The sequence below is a fragment of the Nannospalax galili genome, unplaced genomic scaffold, assembly GCF_000622305.1.
Source record: "Nannospalax galili isolate Female #2095 unplaced genomic scaffold, S.galili_v1.0 scaffold473, whole genome shotgun sequence".
Lineage (NCBI taxonomy): Eukaryota > Metazoa > Chordata > Mammalia > Rodentia > Spalacidae > Nannospalax > Nannospalax galili.
In genome coordinates this window covers 836,859-855,632 of record NW_008334092.1, presented here as the reverse complement: position 1 = coordinate 855,632, position 18,774 = coordinate 836,859, and the positions used below count along the sequence as shown (strand labels likewise).

At 51.1% G+C, this 18,774-nt stretch overlaps 2 protein-coding genes across 6 annotated transcripts in view; both read left to right on the top strand.

Annotated features, from left to right (window-relative positions):
* Nucleotides 1–3,310, top strand: part of Phc2 (polyhomeotic homolog 2) — a 125,806-nt gene extending 122,496 nt beyond the window's left edge. For all 4 annotated transcript variants that reach the window (XM_008829226.2, XM_029561689.1, XM_029561690.1 and 1 more), the window contains one exon: nt 1,932–3,310. In XM_008829226.2, the coding sequence (XP_008827448.1) occupies nt 1,932–2,086 (155 nt within the window). In that variant the 3' untranslated portion in view covers nt 2,087–3,310. The remainder of the gene's footprint in view (nt 1–1,931) is intronic.
* Nucleotides 3,311–5,716: 2,406 nt separating this feature from the next.
* Nucleotides 5,717–18,302, top strand: A3galt2 (alpha 1,3-galactosyltransferase 2). Of its 2 annotated transcripts, XM_017797177.2 has the most exons (6): nt 5,717–5,792; nt 13,193–13,276; nt 13,446–13,535; nt 13,825–13,962; nt 15,516–16,191; nt 16,741–18,302. In XM_017797177.2, the coding sequence occupies exons 1-6, from the start codon at nt 5,773–5,775 to the stop codon at nt 16,768–16,770; spliced, it is 1,038 nt and encodes a 345-aa protein (XP_017652666.1). In that variant the 5' UTR covers nt 5,717–5,772; the 3' UTR covers nt 16,771–18,302. The 2 variants fall into 2 exon arrangements, with proteins under 2 accessions (XP_017652666.1, XP_017652667.1); XM_017797178.2 differs by lacking the exon at nt 16,741–18,302 and having other exon boundaries at nt 15,516–16,382.
* The last annotated feature ends 472 nt before the right edge of the window (nt 18,303–18,774 follow it).

The window sequence follows — 18,774 nt, the reverse complement described above, 5'->3', positions numbered from 1 at the left end:
CATGCCAGAGCCCCCAGGAAACTCATCCCATGGTAGTGTCAGTTTGAAGTCTTTTCCAAGTCAAGTCCGGGTATGGAGAGCTCTGTGGGCCAGCAGCATAGGTGTGGTATGTGGTTCCCCAGTCTGGAGAACTGAGGATGAAAACAGATGTCTCCCCACCACACCCACAGTATCTAATGGAACAGGCATCGGTAACTGAGGGAAGACAGAACATGCAGGTGCCTGTGGTCCACACCACCTCCAGACAGCCCATGTTGCCATTTCCTTGATGAGGACACAGACCTGGGGTGATTCCCTTCCACCTTTTGTCCTCCCCTCTGAGTCACCTGCCTGTTCTGTGAGAGGCAACCTGAGTTTTCAGTGGAACTGTTTTCTTAGTGTAATTCCCGCCTTTTATTTTTCTATGACTGATCTTTTCAGTCCCACCTGGGAGTATTTATGACGGTATAATTCTCTTGAAGTCTCTGTAGGCTGTGAATCTTGTTGGGGTTCATTCCATTAGACAAACACCTCAAATTCTCTTCCGGATAAGCCTTTCTTTAGTCAGACTTCTCTGAAACCCTCAGGACTCTTGGGGGCCTACTGTTGGGGGAGCACAAGGCGGGCTCACTCCATAGAGAGTTCTGGGTTGACCAGAACTCCAGGACTCCACCTTAAATTTTGGGGTTGTGTTGTTTGGTTTGAGTTTGGGTTTTTGTTGTTTTTGGTTTTTGAGACAGCATCCCCCTATGTAGCCTAGGCTGGACTTGAACTCACTGTCCTCTTGCTCTGTGCTAGTATCACAGGTGTGGGCCACTGTACTCAGCAATCCTGAAGTATTAGCAAAACATTTAAGTTACACCCTCAGTTTCACAAGTAGACAATACAAGGTTTTTAGAGTTATGCATTTAAACTGTTCTCTGGGTCTGATCTTAGCCTAGAAACCATGTTGTAATTCCCAGCACCATTTGCCATCTGGAGAAGCCAGGGACTTCCAGAATCAGTAGACACTGACTTTGGGATATTGAACAGCTTTTCCGCTTTTCTTCCTTTTTCACTTTGAGCAGGAGAAAGAAACCAGGCAACACTTGTAGCCTTCTGTCTGCAGATACCCTTAGGCCCCTTGATTCACCAGGTATATTAAACTTAGCATGTTACACCAACAGTATGGTTACATTTTCTGCTGCTTAGTAACAGTATGGAGTTGAATTCCCATTCCTTCCACCCTTCAGTTAAGTCCCTTCACTCTCCTTTAAGCCTCCCCAGCCGACTCCCCCAGGCCTTCTTGCTCAGGGTCCTTACCTTAATAATCACTGTTACTCTGCAAGTCAAGTCCTAGCTACCACTGGTGCCACTTTTTAATATCTCACTTCTCTCCAGGGCACCTGTCCTATTAATGCACACCACTCCAAAACTTAGCTTTAAACAGCAATGACCTAGTATCTCAAGGTCACTTGGGTCAGGCAATTGCTGGGGCTCCACTGAACAGCTCTGACTTGACGCATAGGAAGTCTCGGTGAGGAATCAGTCAGGACTGTAGCATCTGACGCTGCAGCTGGTATTCACTTCATGTAGCTGGGTTACACGGGAAAATGCCTCATTCATCAGCACAGATCCTCCCTAGAGGACTAAGTGTTCTGACATGGTGTTCAGCTTGCTGCAAAAGAAGTTATCTGCAAGATTGAGGAAAAAGCTGTTGTCCTCTCTAGGAGTCTTAGAAATCCATGCTGGCCCTTCTGCCCTACCTGTCACCTCACAGTCTGGGCAGTTAGAGTTCTGAATAGGGTCTGCATATGGAGGCCTGGCTCCTGCTCCCTGGCTAAGTCATTCATTCAGCCTTTTGGGTCCTAAGATAAGAATAGCAGTACTGCCTGCCCTCAAGGTACTATGGACAAGCTTCCCTGAGCCAGTTCTGTCTCTTGACTGCTGCTGTCATTGGTGGTCCCCCTCAGGCTGCCAGGAGATCGCAGAAGAGTTCCGGGCTCAGGAGATTGATGGGCAAGCTCTGCTGCTGCTCAAGGAGGACCACCTGATGAGCGCCATGAACATCAAGCTGGGGCCTGCCCTGAAGATCTATGCGCGCATCAGTATGCTCAAGGACTCCTAGGGCCGCTGCACCACTGGGCAGCCAGGGTTCCAGCCCCAGGTGCCGCCTCCTGATGGAGAGAGCCACAGACATTCCTGAGGGACCCAGAATGGGGCCAGTCAAAGGGAAGGGGCTCTCCCCAGGGGCGCAACAGTGAGGAGGTCTGAGTACCTCTTCAGTGGCTCTCAGGGGCCTTCCATTTCTGTGGGAGGGGTAGAGAGGTAGGCAGCACAGAAGATGGGGCTTTGCGCTTGTAAATACTAATAGCACTGGCTTCCTCCAAAGTCCCAATGTTCTAGCCCCCCCTCTTCCCTTCTCTTTGTCCCCCATTTTCCAGGGGGTTTGGTCAGGGCTCCCCAACCTAAGTTGGGTTACTTCCAAGGGCAGCCAGCAGGCCTGGACAGAGGTCTTGAAAGCTCTTGCCTTCTTCCCCTCCCACTTCTTTCTCTAGGCCTGGTTAACTTTCCGTTGCCAGCTTCTCCCCCTTCAGCCTGTTTCCACAGCAGCCAGGGGTTCTCCCCTACACCCTCTTCAGGTGGAGAGAGAGAAGCTGGGCCCAGTTTGGCCATGCCTGCTGGCATAGACGCCTTAACGCTGTGTGTATGACTGTGTGACTGGGGGCCTGGACTGACAGGCCATGAGCTGCCCTCTGGCATCTCCAGGTGTTTTGTAGCAAACAGCCACTTAGTGCTTTGTCCTGGACTCCACTCAGCCTGAGGCTGGGGAATAGAAAGAAAGGGCAGATCCAAGAGTTGAGATTGGAGGTCCTCTCCAGATGGCAAGAGGTCTCTGGAAAGCCCTCCTCACACCTGACTTCCAGCAAGCCCTACTGGTTCTAAAGCAACACAGGAGTAGGCCATGTGGTCCAGGGGCCATGTCAGCCTGTGCCTCCTGTGGCCTGCCTGCCCATCCTTAGAGCCCCTTCCCCCTCCAGGGGGCCGGGGGCATAACTAAATGGAGACACCTGGAGGCACTGTGTGTGAGGAGGAAGCCTTTGACCTTCCACTTCCATGCTGCTTGTAAACTTCTACTGCAGTAAGGCTACCTGAAGAGGGGCAGGGCAGGAAGGGCGAGGGCGTGCCTCTGACTTGCCCTGTCCTTACCAACTCTTGGAGAAGTCATTCTTCCCAGGAGGGGTGCGCAGTTTCTCACCTTGTTCTATTCCCTACCCACATCCCCAGGCAGAGTCGGAAATGAAGGACTTTTTTAACCTTTTGTTTTTAAAAAATAAATCTGTAAAATCTGCCTCTGTGCCTTTCTCTCTCAGGATGCCTGTGTCTGATGAATTTTTGCCCACAGGTGTGGAAAAGGATGGTCTCTGACTTTGGAAGGGATGGCTACCTCAACTAGACAGTGTACCCATTACACTTGGCTCGAGCTTGGTTGCTTGATTGTCCCCCAGCCCCTGTACAGTGTCCCTCACAGAAGTATAGGCCTCTTCGGCTCTGAGCCTCCCTGTCTGCCACTCCCACCAGGAAGCATGGAAGGCCAGCAATATCTTGAACTGCTGGAGCCAGAACCTAGACTCTCCACCTCCAGCAAGTACCTCTGGGTGGAGCAGTTCATGTCCATAAGAGGTGACATGGGTTAGCTTTGGTTCACTCAGCCCTTGCCAAGCATTTTATGATTAGGCCAGAGGAGGTAATATCTAGACCTCTCATGGAGGAAAGGCATTCTAGACCCCACAGTATGCACAAGGGCATGAAGGGATTGTAGAAGGGTAGATGAGAGGGATGGAGCAGGCCCAGTTGGATGATGTATATACAGCCAGGTGGTGGCTAGAGTTGGCTGTGTGCCTCTGAGCCAAGCGCTGTGCTAGACTAGATACAGCCTGTCCTGGGTGGTGGGATCTGCCCTGAACGTAGAAGGCTGGGCTGGGGAGGTCCTACCTCATTGCACCTTCCCTTGGCCTAGGTGGGTTGGTTTGGTTGGGGTGGCAACTTGAACCTGGCACAGCCTAAGCAAACATGACCACTGAGCTCTGCTCGGCTAGGTTTTTCTTAAGTTTTTTATTAAGGGTGTGGGTTTTGAGGCTCACACCACCGGAAGTTCTGAAGTAAGATTGGACACGATAACTTTAGAGAATGGACACCCCTATTTTGATAACTGCTCCCTATGGAACCAGTAAAAATAACTACCAACCAGAGGGGAGACACTGGTTGATCCCCAGTGAGACCAAGGCCTGGAAAGCCTGGTGTCCCTAAAGGCTGGGAACACTGCATTAAATAAGCCAGTAAGGCTTGAGGGAGGTGGCCTGAGGGAAAGTAAGCGGTAGGGATTCCCTCTCACCCCCACCAAAAAGGCACCTCCTGTCTGCCCCTTTCCTCTGCTGGCGGTGTGCACAGCAGCCCTTCCTGGACCGGCATGACTTAAGCTAGTCTTTTCCCTTGGACCACAATATTTTCCTTTGCAAGAAAAATTAACCAGGTCCCACTCACTTTTTGTGTGTGTGTGTGTGTGTGTGTGATGGAGAGGGGGCCAAAGCTACTCCTCAGAAGAGAATTTGGTAAATTTAAGATGGCGAACTCGGACAGTATTCATCTTTCTCACGTTGAATGAACTGGCCTAACATAGTCCAAAGTTAGTTATTTTGTATTTTGAGACAGGGTTTCATGTAGCCCAGGCCGGCCTGGGCCTCTGACTTAGCAGTCCTGCCTCAAGCTCCTAAGTGCTGATAACAGTTGTGAGCCATCACCCCAGCTTTTACTATTTGAATATTTGCTCCTGTTGTTGACACTTCAGATTTTCACAAATGTTTGGTCATGACTCACAGTTTTAAAAATTATTTCTGAGGCTGGAGAGATGGCTCAGCAGTTAAGAGCTCTGGCTGTTGCTTTTGCAAAGGATCTGGGTTTAATTCCTAGCACCCACATGATGGCTAACAACTGCCTGTAATTACAGTTCCAGGTGATCTGATACCCTCCTGACATCTGTAGGCATTGCATGACATAGGTGCACTTACATGCATACAGACAGTACACTCACACACATTAAATAATTAAAAAAACCTATTTCCCAACCTATGTAATATGTATGTACATACTTAAAGTATACATATGTAAATACATAGATGTATACTTCCCCTTACATACAATACATTCTGATTGTATCCTTTCTGTCATCTCCCTGTTCCTACATTTAAATTGATCTCCCTGCCACCTAAACTGACTTCCTGGCTCTCTGATGGGACTCGGCACTTTTAGATACACTGCCAGTGTGAGCTCCACAGAATCTGATCTGACCTTACCTGGTGACAGGCATAGGCACCTCATGGTGCCCATTGCCCTTCAGCTTTGGCTGGAGTTTGATGCAGAACAGGGAACAGAGCACCCTGATCCCAGCCACTCCCAGAAATGACACTTGAAGAGGGGGGGTCCCAGGACCCTTGGAGAAGAGAAGTCAGTACGTATGGCTCAGGGTATCCCTCCCTCCAGGCTAGCCTCGTTCAATCCATTCTCTTCTACATGCTTGACCCCAAGGGGCTTCCTGGCTCTTCCCCCACACTGGGGCCAGTTCCTTCCAGTAGGCCCCACCTCTAAGCAGGCCTCTCAGGGCAGTACATCCCTGACTGCCTCTGTGGGTGTGGTTCCTAAGGCTGAGGGGCAGGAAGGAGCTGGATACCTTTTCACTGGACTAGGTGTAGGTCATTTCTTCCCCATCCCCAGCTGCGAAAGTTCCTGGCAGGTTATCTCAACTGGTTTCTCTCTATGGCTGCCCAGGGATTCAGGTGAGTGGGTTCATTGCCAGGGGGCTGGAGGGTGTAGAAGTACAACCCTCAGGCCAGCTGACCTAGACACCAGAGCTGAGAACCAGCTGGGAAGATGGGGCACCTCTTGGAATGGATGGTGAGGAAATGGGACGGTGTCCCCTGAGGAGGTGGAGAGCTCCTCTTCCTTTGTCCCCTGGGTGAGGCAAAAGCCAGGGCCACGGCTACGCTGTAGCTGTAAGCTCCCTGGCCCCAAGGGGACTGACAGCCCAGGACTGGAAATATGTTCCTCCTTAAAGCAGAGAAAGGAAAGCAGGGGGTCGGGAAGGGCTTGCCCAGCCATCTTCTGCAGATGGAGCTGAGGCCCACAGGCCCTTCTGGAAAATCTGGTCAAGAAATGTAGAGGAGTGGATCATGTAGGGGCCTCTAACGTAAAGCTCCAGACTGAATGGAGCACAGAGGGGTAAGAGGAAATGGTAGCTGCCTACCTCACATCTCACCCCTAGCCCAAGTCTCAGCACCCTCCCTCATCCTGCTGTTTGATCTAGCCTCTCCCACTCAGGACCAGCTCTGCCTGGCTGCCCCTACTAATGCTCAGTGCCAAAGATAAGCATCAGCTTCTGGGGGAGGGGGCACAAGGCTAAGAGAATGAGACGGGCCACTGCAGGCGGAGGCCCCACCCTTGCTGCATACTGAGACTGGGCTTCAGGCAGAGGGGAGAGGAGCCATACTGATGGGTGATGAAATGACAGTATTCAGGAGCTCTTGTGAGAGGAGCCGGAGGTCTAGCTGGGCCAGGTTCTAAGAAGCCCAAATCTGCCCTGCACACTGTACTCCAGATGGACAGACCGAAACTCAAGGCTCAGCCAGCCCAACCCTCACCAGCCAGTGATTTAACCCTTCTGAGCCTCAGACACCTCACTCACAAACAGCAGCAGTCTCAGTGCCTCTACTGGGACTGTGGTCAGACGTGAGGAAGATTGTGAAGTGTTCCAGGATTAGTAATAAACCCAGACTTAACTCCTGGGGCAAACAGATTGTTCAACAAAGGAGTTAACAGTGAGTTTGAGAAAGAGAATGAAGTTAAAGCACAACTCAATACTTGATTCACTTCTAGCAAATGATTGTTGATGCCACCAACTATGAGGCAGGTTCTGGGATTTGGCACCAAGACTAAATAAAGTCCACTGAAGCAATGTAGGGCCTCCCCCAAGGGAAGGGGCAGATAGTCACCTGTGGTTAGGCAAGGGCTAAAGGGGAGGTTTGGTGAAGGCCGGGATGTGGGGAGAGGAACTGACATCAAGGACCTGGGAACTGAGTGATTGGGTTGGGGTGCAAACAGCGGTCTGGAGACAGGGTGACAAGTCCAATCTAGTTGTGGGAAGCCTAGGAAACAATGGTGGAGGGAGAAGGGTGGTGCTGAGGGGTCTGGCTGGGAGGTTGTTACAGGAATCCACGGGGGGAGAGGCACGGAGAGGACAGAGCGGGCAGGCGGAAGGAGCCTCGGCACTAGACAGTGGAAGTGGACAGCCATTGTTGAGGGGGAAGGAGTCTCTGGAGTCAAAGGAGCAAGGGAAGAAGGGATGGGCTGGGGAATGCAAACTAGATTGGGAGGCTGCGAGTTTGGGGCATCTGTGGGACACCTGAACAGACACAGCTGTCCAGGGGACACAAGATACCCGAAGCTACTGCTCAGGCAGAGGGCTGGAAATGCAGCATGGTAGGTACATCCTAGAAGCTACACACCAGCTAACAGAAGGGGCGCATGCTGGTTGTGCAGGCTTGAAAGAAGGGTACTGAATCAAACAACCAACCACAGCGTTCCTTGTCTCCCTCCTGCAGTCTCAGCCACCACCACCAATCTGGAGTGTCTCCCTCTAAATTCACACTGTCCCACAGCCACCAGCCCACACATGTTGCTACTGAGCACCCAAAGTATGCTGTGTAAGTCAAAAACAGAAACTAGATTTAGTATTTAGACTTAGAAAAAAAGGATCATGGAAAATATGTCAATTTTCACACTGATTACAGGTTAAAATGGTATGTGGCTATGTCAGTTTAAATAAAAATTTGGTTAAAAATTCATTTCACGGGGCTGGAGAGATGGCTCAGCAGTTAAGAACACTGGCTGTTCTTGCAGAAGACCCAGGTTCGAATCCCAGCACCCACATGGCAGCTATCAGCTGTCCATAATAACAGTTCCAGCAGATCCGACAGCCTCTTCTGTCCTCCGAGGGAACTGCACGACATGGGCGCACTTACCTACATGCAGGCAATACACGCATACACATAAAATATTTAAAAATTTCATTTCACCTGTTGGACTTTTAAAATGTGGCTACTATAAAGTTTAAAGTTAACTATGTGGCTCACATTTTATATCTACTGGGTGCTACCATTCTAGCATCCCCCATAGATGGCTAATGCAGCTCTATGGATGCAGTGTCTACGCACACAGACACAGGCAGAGGAGAAGCCGCACCCACCTCTCCATGGAGTTCTGTTCTGGTCTCTTCCACAGCACACGTTCATGTACTCAACGTTTCCTAATGGTTGCATTGTCCTCGGCCATTAGAACCCGCAGAGTTCAGTTCACCAGTCTCTGCTGGGGACGTCATTGTCTCCATCCTTTTGTTAGTCATATTTTCTTTTTCTTTTTTTGGTCTTTTTGAGACAGGGTCTCCCTGTAGCCCTAGCTGGCCTGGATTCGCTATGGAGACCAGGCTGACCTCAAACTCACAGAGATCCACCTGCCTCTGCCTCCCGAGTGCTGGGATTAAAGGCGTGGGCCACCACGAACGGCTACATTGGCGCACACTGGTAGGATATGCTGAAGAGGCATTTTCTTTTTTTTAAGCTAGCATCTAAAATAGTAGGTTTCGATCATAACTTGATTCATATTTACCTTTTCCCCCCTTATTAGTCCCCTTCGTCCTTGCAAATACCCATTTTTTTCTCTTTTTTTAAATGTTTCTATTATGCCAAGCACGGAGGCACACGCCTTTAGTCCCAGCACTCGGGAGGCAAAGGCAGGCAGATCTCTGAGTTCAAGGCCAGCCTGGTCTACGTAGTGAGTCTGGCCAGGCTAGCTGAAGCTACAGGGAGACCCTGTCTGAAAAAGACCAAAAAAATGTTTTTATTATACTTATTTCTGTATGTATGTGTATGCATATGCATGTACATATGTATGTGTATATGTATATGTATGTATTCTTGCATGTTTGTGTACATGTGTATTTGTATGCATATGTGTTTGTATGTATGTATGTGTGTTTGTGTATGTGAGCGTGAGCATGCCATAGTGGGTGTGTGGCAGTCAGAGGAAACCTGGGGAGGCCAGCTCTCTTCCCCGTCCATGTGGGATCTGGGGACTGAACATGCCAGCCCATCAGACTCCATTTGCTTTTCCAAGCAATGCTAGAACAGCCTTGGGATGTTCCTTGAGGAGACTGGAGGGCCTGTCAGCAGGGAGGGGGTGAGGATGCGCAGCGACATGCACCACAGAGCACAGGTCACACTTTGAAGGCATTTTCAGGATTAAGAGATGTAGACTTTATCTTGTAGTCAGTCAGAAGTGCTAACTCTTCTTTCCTCATTAAAAAAGCCATATAGTGCTTGTTATGGAGGCATAAAGACCTGGATTCGATCCCCAGAACCCACAGTTTTAAAAAGCCTGGTGTTAAGGTTCACAGTGGTCGTTCCAATGCTGAAGAGACACAGACAGGCAGATTCTTGAGACTGGTCAACCAGACTAGCCTATATGGCAAGTTCCAAGGAACTTAGACCCCCCTGCCCTCCCTATCCTGGAGGATGCATGCATGAATACAGTGCATTCATGGGATCCTGAAACACGTATGCATGAATACAATGGAGAATATAGTTAATTCTCCAAACAATGTGGGGGTTGGGGATATAGCTCAGTGGTGAAGTGCTTGCCTAGAACATGTGAGACCCTAAGTTCAATTCATAATACCATATACATGCACAAAAATGAACTGCACCTGAGGAAGGACGCCCAAGGAGAACCTCTGACTGGTCTCCACACACAGGCATGCATACTCCACACATGCATAAACACACACAGCACTATAAAAACATCACAGGCAACTGAGAAGAATAAAAGGGAAACGCTACAGTAACCACACCACACACACTAAGCAGACCTTTTGGTCTACTTTCTGCTGGATGCTTTTGACTCTTGCCAAGCTCTCATCCTGATGCACATCACTTTTAGAGCCTATGTTTTCCTTTCACACTCCTGTGTAAGCAGTTTTCCACATGACTTCTGTCTCATGACAAGTTCATTTAGTCAGTGGCCCCAGCTAGATGTTGGGACCCTTTTCAGGTCTGTCTGAGCAGCTCAGACAAGGCGTGTTCCTGAGACTTCAGACACCCTGCTATGGATACCTTCAGGTAGCTGTCAGCCAAGCTGGCCTCCCCAGTGTCAATGGAACCCATGTCTCAGTCAACCCCAACACCTTGACCCTTCCAGATGCCATCCTGTGCCTTTACTCCTCATAGCTTAGCTTCAGGGAGGTCACCTACACACATGCACACACACACACATACACACACACACACACACGCACACACACACACACACACACCACACTTTCCACACCACCTTCCTCTTATAGAAGCTTCCACCCCCTGACCTATACATAACCAGCCTTCAGTGCCTGGGCTGGCCTCCTTCCCCTCTGTGCTCTCTCCAATGATACCCCTGCCCTCCTGGTGTACCTCAGAACTGTCTTAAGCTCCAGGCCCTACCCCAACCAGACAAGTAAACAGTTTGCCTTCTTAGCCCGGAGTCTTGTCCCAGCCATCCATGGCCTCAGGCTACCCATTCTTCCTCCACTGTCCTCCACTGCTTATTCTTCCCCATCCAGTCACCAAAGCTTTGCTTCATGCCCCAGCAACTCCCCTGTCTGGCACCATAACCCTTAACTTCTTGCTTCCAGCCACTCCCTCCCTACCAAACACCAGGTCCAGGCCTGACAGTCTTGAAGTGAAGTCCTAAGCCCTGGGCCTGGAGTGTAGGCCCTGGTGAACTGGCCCTAGTGATCTTGGACCAGGCTGGCCTCCATAGCCTCAATTCCCAGCTCTCCCCATCTGTGGCATTCTACCTCCCACCTTACAGGAAGACTTACCAGTGCACCTGCCTGCCAAGCTTTTTCCCACCTCCTCACCTGGGTACACTGGTGTTTCCTTGGGGGCTGCTCTTCCTCCTTCCCTGTATCCTTTATCTCAGTATCTTCCAGTTCTCCAGGCCCTAGCTTACAGGTCAGATCCTCCAGAAGTCCCAAGAAGCCTCCTGACTTCCTCCCTGCCCCCCTGGTTGGTATGCTATGCCCTGACTTTTCCTCACAACACCTTGTGTGTACCCTCCTCCCAGGGTTCACTGAACCCAGTTCAGTTCTTTTACTCTGCCTTCCCCAGGGCAGCCACATCTTCCTGATTCCACATCCTGAAGACAGGTCTGTCGCACACTCCCACTCACCTTGACATCCTTGACCCAGTACAGAGCTTGGTGCTACACTGTATCCAATATGTAATACCAAGTGCTGGGCCAAGCAGAGGCTGACCAACATCTTGATACATAAACATTTTCCATACTGAAGACCATCTTTGAACAGATTGCCTGTGACTTGGCCCACTGGGAACAAGTACTAGAAGCAAAATAGCTCTCCAGCATACCCAGGAGCACCTTTCTCACACTGTGTGCTGGTGGCTCAGCTATTTTTGTCATAGGTTTTTGAAAAGGTGCTCATTTTATAAGCAAAATCTGTCACTGGGTCCTACTTTGTATGTCTTTGGTTACTGGTGAGGACATACATTTTTCCATATATTTGCCTATTAAATGAATCCTTTAAGGACTTATCTGCTGGTGTGATAGAGACACTATTCGGGGAGGCTGGTCTTTTAGGAGATGGCGCTGGGGGCTGAGTGGGGAGTGAGTTGGCCAGGATCACATGGAGGCTGCAAAGAACAGGAAGGACAGAGACAAGGAGGCCAAGGGACTCCAACCTGGGGACTACCACGGTAGGTGGGGGAGAGGGAGGGCCTGGGCTGCCTGCAGGTTTCTAGCTTGGTCACCTTTCGGAGGTGCTGTGTGCTGAGAGAGTTCCCAGGGGAAGAACATGCATGCATGAATACTAGCTCGTTAATCCTCCAAGCAAAGCCTATGCACACTTGGTGGTGAACAGTTCCAAGGCATAAGGGGTTTGATGTAGGCAGCCTTCCTGAAAGGGATCACAAGGGTTAGTTTGGAAGGATTTGTAGGGCAGACAGAGCATGGAGCCAGGAGGCTGATGGCATGGTAAGGCTGTGTGAGGAAGAAACCTCATAAACACCATGAGCAGCTGAGCTTTAGTGAGTTTACAACACACAAGGCTTGCCCCAGTCTCTTGGCTAATGTTAACTCCAAGTCCTGGACCAGCCTCTGAGGATGATGTTCCAATCACTCCATCTCACAGATGAAGACACCACTGCTCAAAGGGCCCAGCCTTGTTAATAGTTGCGCAGGGATTCAAACCCAGCACCTGGACCCAATGTCTGCTTCTAACCAGGGGCTCTAGAAGATGCACAGCATTTGGGGCCCTTGCAGAAAACAACTAACCATAGACAAATCCAAAGCCCACTGCCTCCAAGCCATGAAGAGGGTCCTTGAGCTCTGTGGGAAGAACTCTAGCCCAAGCTGGACCTGGCCACCACAGATGTGTACTCTCTGAAAACAGCCAGCCCAGCATCACTGAGATCCAAACAGCTCTTCACTCACAGATTCCTCTTTCTTCTTGGCCGTTTCTCCCATCCAGGGTCAGTGTCATCCCCACCTGCTAGGCACCCCAAGCCTGGATGCCACTGTCCTCTAAGCCTGCTCAAGTCACATCCTACCACACTGATCCCCTTGCCTCTGCCTCCCAAGTGCTGGGACTACAGACGTGCACCACCATGCCCAGCTCACAATGTCATCTTTAAATGCTGAGGTCTAATAAGTATCAAGTATTATCAAAAGACACTATGATCAGCAAAAGAATAAAAAGGCGTAGAGCAAAGTGTTTGCTGTGCTGCGGGAATCAGAGGAAGAGCAAGCACTTGCTACAGTTTCCAGGCCTGTCTATGCGCAGACCAGCTCTGGGAGGACACATGAGACTAGGACCCCTGGCCGCCTCCATGAGGAAGTACTGGAAAGGCTTTGGGCTGCATATACTCTTTGTTTTGAATGTCTGCTGTGTGGGCTGTTACTAAAAAATAAATAAAGTGAAGCATAAAAACCAAGCAGTGACTTCTCCTTATGTGTACGTGCATGCTCACCCACATGTGTATCTGTGTTTGTGGGTGTGTACACAATCAGATCCGTGTATGTGTGCATATGGACATGTAAAAGAGTTGCTGATGTCCTTCCCCCTCCAACCCCCCAGAGCTAGGAAGAAACTCTTGTGGCGGCTGATCCTGTCTGCACTAGGCCTCTTGGGCCTCTATGGATATGGACACCCTATGCTCAGGTACAGCCCCTCCCCCAGGATGTGGAACAACAGTGAAAGGGTTAAAGTACATCTTTCCAGAGACCTCTTCCAGGATAGAGGGTGATAAGTGGCTTAGCCTGGGCAAGTGTCTTGTGGGCTCTCCATTCTGAGCAAGTGACATAACCCTTACTGCTGTCCCCACCCACAGGTACCTGGAAGCCTTCATTCCCATGGGCATCTGCCCCACAGACATAATGCCTCTGCTGAGAGACAACTTCACAGGTGACCTGCGCCACTGGTAAGGAGCCAGCACCCCTGCTGGGAACTCAGCATGACCATAGACTACACAGGTCTGCCCCGGGTCCCTGCCCTCCTCTCACCCCACCCTGACCTCCATCTTTAGGATCACAGGGGCCCCATCAGGTCACAAGTCACTCAGTTCTCTGTCTTTGGTTGGTTCTGAGCCAGAGGTTTTTAGGGACAGTCTGAATTGTCTGTGGGTCCCCAGGGCCCAGCATTGGGGAGCTGGCAATGATCAAACGCTAAGCAGCTGGGTGAATGGAGCTCTTTCCCAATCCTGTGGCCAGGGCCCGGCCTGAAGTCCTGACCTGTACCTCCTGGGGAGCCCCCATTATTTGGGATGATACCTTCGACCCAGATGTAGCCCAGCAAGAGGCTAGAAGGCAAAATCTCACCATTGGGCTGACTGTCTTTGCTGTAGGCAGGTAAGGCCTGGGGAGGGGTGCTGTGCTCTCAGGCAGGGAGTGGGAGCGGTGTGAACGTGGCTCAGGATCTGTGGAGCCTTGCCTCCTGCCATGGGATCCCAAAGAGGCTGAACTTGTCTCAGACTCCCAGGGAAGAACAGGCACACTCTCTCCTGTCTCCTTCTCCCTGGACGTCAATGTCCCAAAGTCCACCAAGCTATGCAGTCAGTGACTCAGAATTACTCCTAAGAAAGAAGCCACCGTGGCTTAGGTCTGGCCCACCCTGAGGGAGGCAATGGGTTTGTGTGAGAAAACGTGGGGGTCTTTCAGGTTAGTGGGGAGAAAAGGGGCACAGCAACTGGGTCAACTAAGGCATTCACTGGAGGCAGATTGCTCCACTGAAGGCACATAGCATGGCAGGGGTAAGGTTTTACCAGGGAAGTCTGGTGGAAGGAGAGGGAGTGGGAGCTCAGCGATTTGCAAGGGAGTGAACCCAAGCTGGGTAAAGAGGGACACTGGGATGGGGTGGCATTGGAAAATGACATATGGAGTGCTGGCAAGGTTTCTAGACCAGAGAACTCAGCTAGGCAGGGATGTTTGTAGGTGAAGTGGGATCAGGATTAGCTGGAGAAATGGGAGTCTCACACAGTGGTATTGTGAAGTTGTAGTTTTGGAAGTAAAGACACTGATGGTGACCAAGTCAAAAGAGTAGCCACAGAAGCAAATGACTGAGGAGGACAGGAAGGACAGAACTATTGCAGGGAGACAGAGCATTGCAAGAGGGGTCTAGACAAAGGATGTACCTCAGGTATAGGAGCCAGGTGGGTAGAACAGAAAAGTAGCAGGGCTCTGCTTTCTCATTGCGGGTCCAAGATGGTGTCCACCCAGCTCTGGGCTGGGCACGCCAATGAGATCTAGGACCCTATGGCACCAAAAGGCAGAGTGCAGGACAATAAAGGGAGCTGGCCAGGACCCTGTGGAAGGAAGGCAAGCCTCCCATCCAAGAAGAGATGGCTGAAAGGCTGGGCAAAGAATTTTGTCATCAGATGCCTTCCAACCATGTAGGCCCCCCCACCCCCAAGGCCCCATAAGGAAGAGAAAGCCAGGAGGACACTGCAATGCAAGGGGACAGACAGACCTAGTGCTGGCCCAGGGAGGATGGGCAGAATTGCTATATCTTTGGGCTTTGGCCTCTCCCAGCCTCTTAAGGAGGACAAGAATGCTCCCATGTAATCTCTATGGGCCAGAGGCTCCAGGAACCAAAATTCCAGGATCTCCAGGTCCTGGGTTCCAAGGCTGTGATTCCCACACTCTGGGTTGCTGATTTCTGGTTCTAGACTCCCACAGGTGTGCCAGGAATCGAGCAAGCACAAGTCAAGAGTCAAGCCTCAGTACCACGCTGGAGGCTTGTATACTTGTGCAAGGCACCAGAGCTCTTTAAAAGAGTGCACGGGGATTTATCCCGCAGCGCCAAGGCTGGAAGATTCTAGTATTGGGGGCTTGGGGGCACGCACGACCTGGTATGGGCAGGGGTGGAGGGTGGCAGGGCTGATTTGGGGACACCTGCCCTGCAGGTACCTGGAGAAGTACCTGAAGCAGTTCCTGGAGACAGCGGAGCAGCACTTCATGGTGGGCCAGCGCGTGGTGTACTATATATTCACGGAGCGGCCGGAAGCAGTGCCCCACGTGGCAATGGGCGTCGGTCGCCAGCTGAGAGTGGAACGCGTGGTGCGCGAGAGGCGCTGGCAAGACGTGTCCATGGCGCGCATGCGCACACTGCACGAGGCGCTAGGCGGGCGGCTGGGTAGGGAGACTGACTACGTGTTCTGCCTGGACGTGGACCAGCACTTCGTCGGCCACTTCGGCCCCGAGGCGCTGTCCGATTTGGTGGCGCAGCTTCACGCCTGGCACTACCGCTGGCCGCGGTGGCTGCTGCCCTACGAGCGGAACGCACGTTCTGCTGCCGCGCTCTTCTCCGGGGAGGGCGACTTCTATTACCACGCGGCGGTGTTCGGGGGCAGCGTGGCGGCGCTGCGCCAGCTGACGGCCCACTGTGTGCTTGGCCTGCAGCAGGACCAGGAGCGCGGCATCGAGGCGCTGTGGCACGACGAGAGCCACCTCAACAAGTTCTTCTGGCTGCACAAGCCCACCAAGTTGCTGTCACCCGAGTTCTGCTGGGCTCAGGAAATCGGTTGGAGGACAGAGATTCACCACCCTCGCCTGCTCTGGGCACCCAAGGAGTACGCACTGGTGCGAGACTAGCGAGCCCCCCACCCCCACGCCCCAGAGATCCGGTACCCTCCTGGGCCTGGCACTGGGCAGCTTTGGCACCATGGGTATGGAGGGGGAGTTACAGGAGGGAGAGACCCTGAAGCCCTTTGGGTCCCCTCTGGAAGCTGCATGACACTTGGAACACAGAGATAATGAACACGGTCGGATGTGTCCAGTGTGCCTTTTCGTCGCGACTGAGGCAGTACCTGGGGCAGTACCTGGGGCGGGCAAGTAGTCTATAGACCTTTGGTGACCTATCACCTGGCTGGGGCCCTTTATGCGAACCAGATACAAAGTGTGGCTAGACAGTGAAGCAGGCACCCTTCCAGTGCTTACCTGCAGCAGCTTTTGCAGCAGCAGCAAGGCGGGAACAGCAGCAGGTGGCTCCCCCTAGTGTTAGAGACCTCGGCGCAGGCCTCTGCCTAGGACCTTTGCGGTGCGACTTTTTAAAACTCTTGCCTAGGCCTAGGGGACCAATGTTCCTTAGCCCTTGTTAATAGCTGGTGTTACATCTTCTGCTGGGCCTAGGTATCAAGATTCCTGAGACCTGGACAGTGACCTGAGTCACAACTACCGTGCCGGCAGTATCTGAGACTAAAGGCTTGACTGCTGCCTGGAACTTTCCCAGTGACCAGGGCCTGCGGCTTGTCTTCTCTGGGTCACCACAGCCATCTTTTCTTCTTCAGCGCCAGCTCTCCATCCTCTTTGCCTCTGTTGTCCCTCTTGTTCCTACCCTGGCCTCTCTCTTCAACTGTTCTTTCTGGCTCAGGCAGCCAGCTGGCTCAGCAGCCGGGCCACAGACCCAGTCAGTTCTGCCTCTCCACGGCCAAGAAATAAGCTGCCCTGCCGGTTGCAGCTTGGCCTGCCAACTGCTCCGCTGCCACTGCCTCTACTTTCTTCATGTCGCCAGTTCAGCCCTTGCTACTAAACAGGCAAGAAAAGGCCTCTCAAGAGAAGCCTTTTATTGGCCTAATGATGCGAAACCAGGGGAAGCGGCACAGGACAGCTGGATCACTCAGGGAGTCAGTCAGCACCTGCTGATGTAGCCAGAGAAGGAATGATTGAACTAATCACAGCCTTACCTCTTTACACCACTTAAACCAGCCGCTTCTGCTGGGTGGCCGTGGGAAGTGCTCCCCTCTGAGGCCTGGGTAGAGTTCACAGAGCCTTTGACAGCAAAGTCTGGTACAAACTGTCTCAGCCAACCCTCCTTAAGGCCACGCCTTCAGGAGTCAGGGCAATGAGCTGTGATTGTTATGCAGTTTTCTCAGGGTGTCCATGGAGTGTTCCAGATGACTGGTGCTGGCCTAATGATGGGCTGGCTTGAGGCACCCAGGCAGCAAGGGAGACTCTGACAGCTGCTAATTTGAGAGCCAAGTTGCCCCGTCCCCTAGTCTTTGCTTATTTATAGGACACCAGACATCAGAAGGAAATGTTTACAGTAAGAGCTCAAAGAACTTGGACTGGAGAGATGGCTCAGCAGTTAAAAGCACTAGCTGTTCTTGCAAAGGACCCAGGTTCAATTCCCACATGGTGGCTAACAACCATCCGTAACTCCAGTTCCAGGGGAATTCAACACTCTCTTCTGACCTCCCTGGGCATTGCATGACATACATGCAGGTAATATACTCATACACATAAAAAAAGATAAAATATATTTTAAAAAGAACTGGAGGAACTTATTGTTCACACTAATAATTATTTGAACAGATTTCCAGCAATGCCTAATACCATTCAGCATCCCAGGAAGAAGTAGGTCCCCTCCTCTAGCTCCCTTTCACCCCTGACCTTCCTAAATTTAGCTAGTGCCTCTTGAACTGATGTTTTAGCCCAGCTTTCCTGCTCTTTAAAATAAGTCTGAGACACAGAGAGAGACCATAACTGCCCAGACAAGGGATCTACTGGAGGTCTTAATGATATCAGCAGCTGGAGCATGAGGACGTGTCCCTCCAGCCCTGTCCAGCTCCCTTCAGAAGTGGATCACTGAGAGAAAACAGCAGGCTTTCCAGTCAGTGGCTCTGCCTTGTTATCTTCCCTGTCTGTAAGCATAGCTTGTGCGTATTTGAGTAATATTATAATAAATAAGTCATTTTAAAACTATGCTTATGGTATTTTTCTACTAGAGAGTGGTTTTGTTTTCAGAGAGAGGGTTTCCCTGTAGCCCCAGCTGACCTGCAACTCACTATGTAGACCAGACTGACCTTGAACTCACAGAGATCCTCCTGCCTCTGCCTCCCGTTTGCTGGGACTAAAGGCATGTGCCACCATGCCCAGCTGAGAGTGGCTGTTTCTATTTTATTTTATTTTATTTATTTAATTATTTATTTATTTTTGAGACTGGAAATCTTTTTTTCTTTTTCTTTCTTTTTTTTTTTGGTCTTTTTGAGACAAGGTCTCCCTGTAGCCCCAGCTGTCCTGGAACGCACACGGTAGACCAGGCTGGCCTCGAACTCACAGAGATCCGCCTGCCTCTGCCTCCCAAGTGCTGGGATTAAAAGTGTGCCCCACCATGTCTGGCCTCTTTTTTTTTTTTTAAGAAGAAAGTCATTTCCTGGCCCTGGG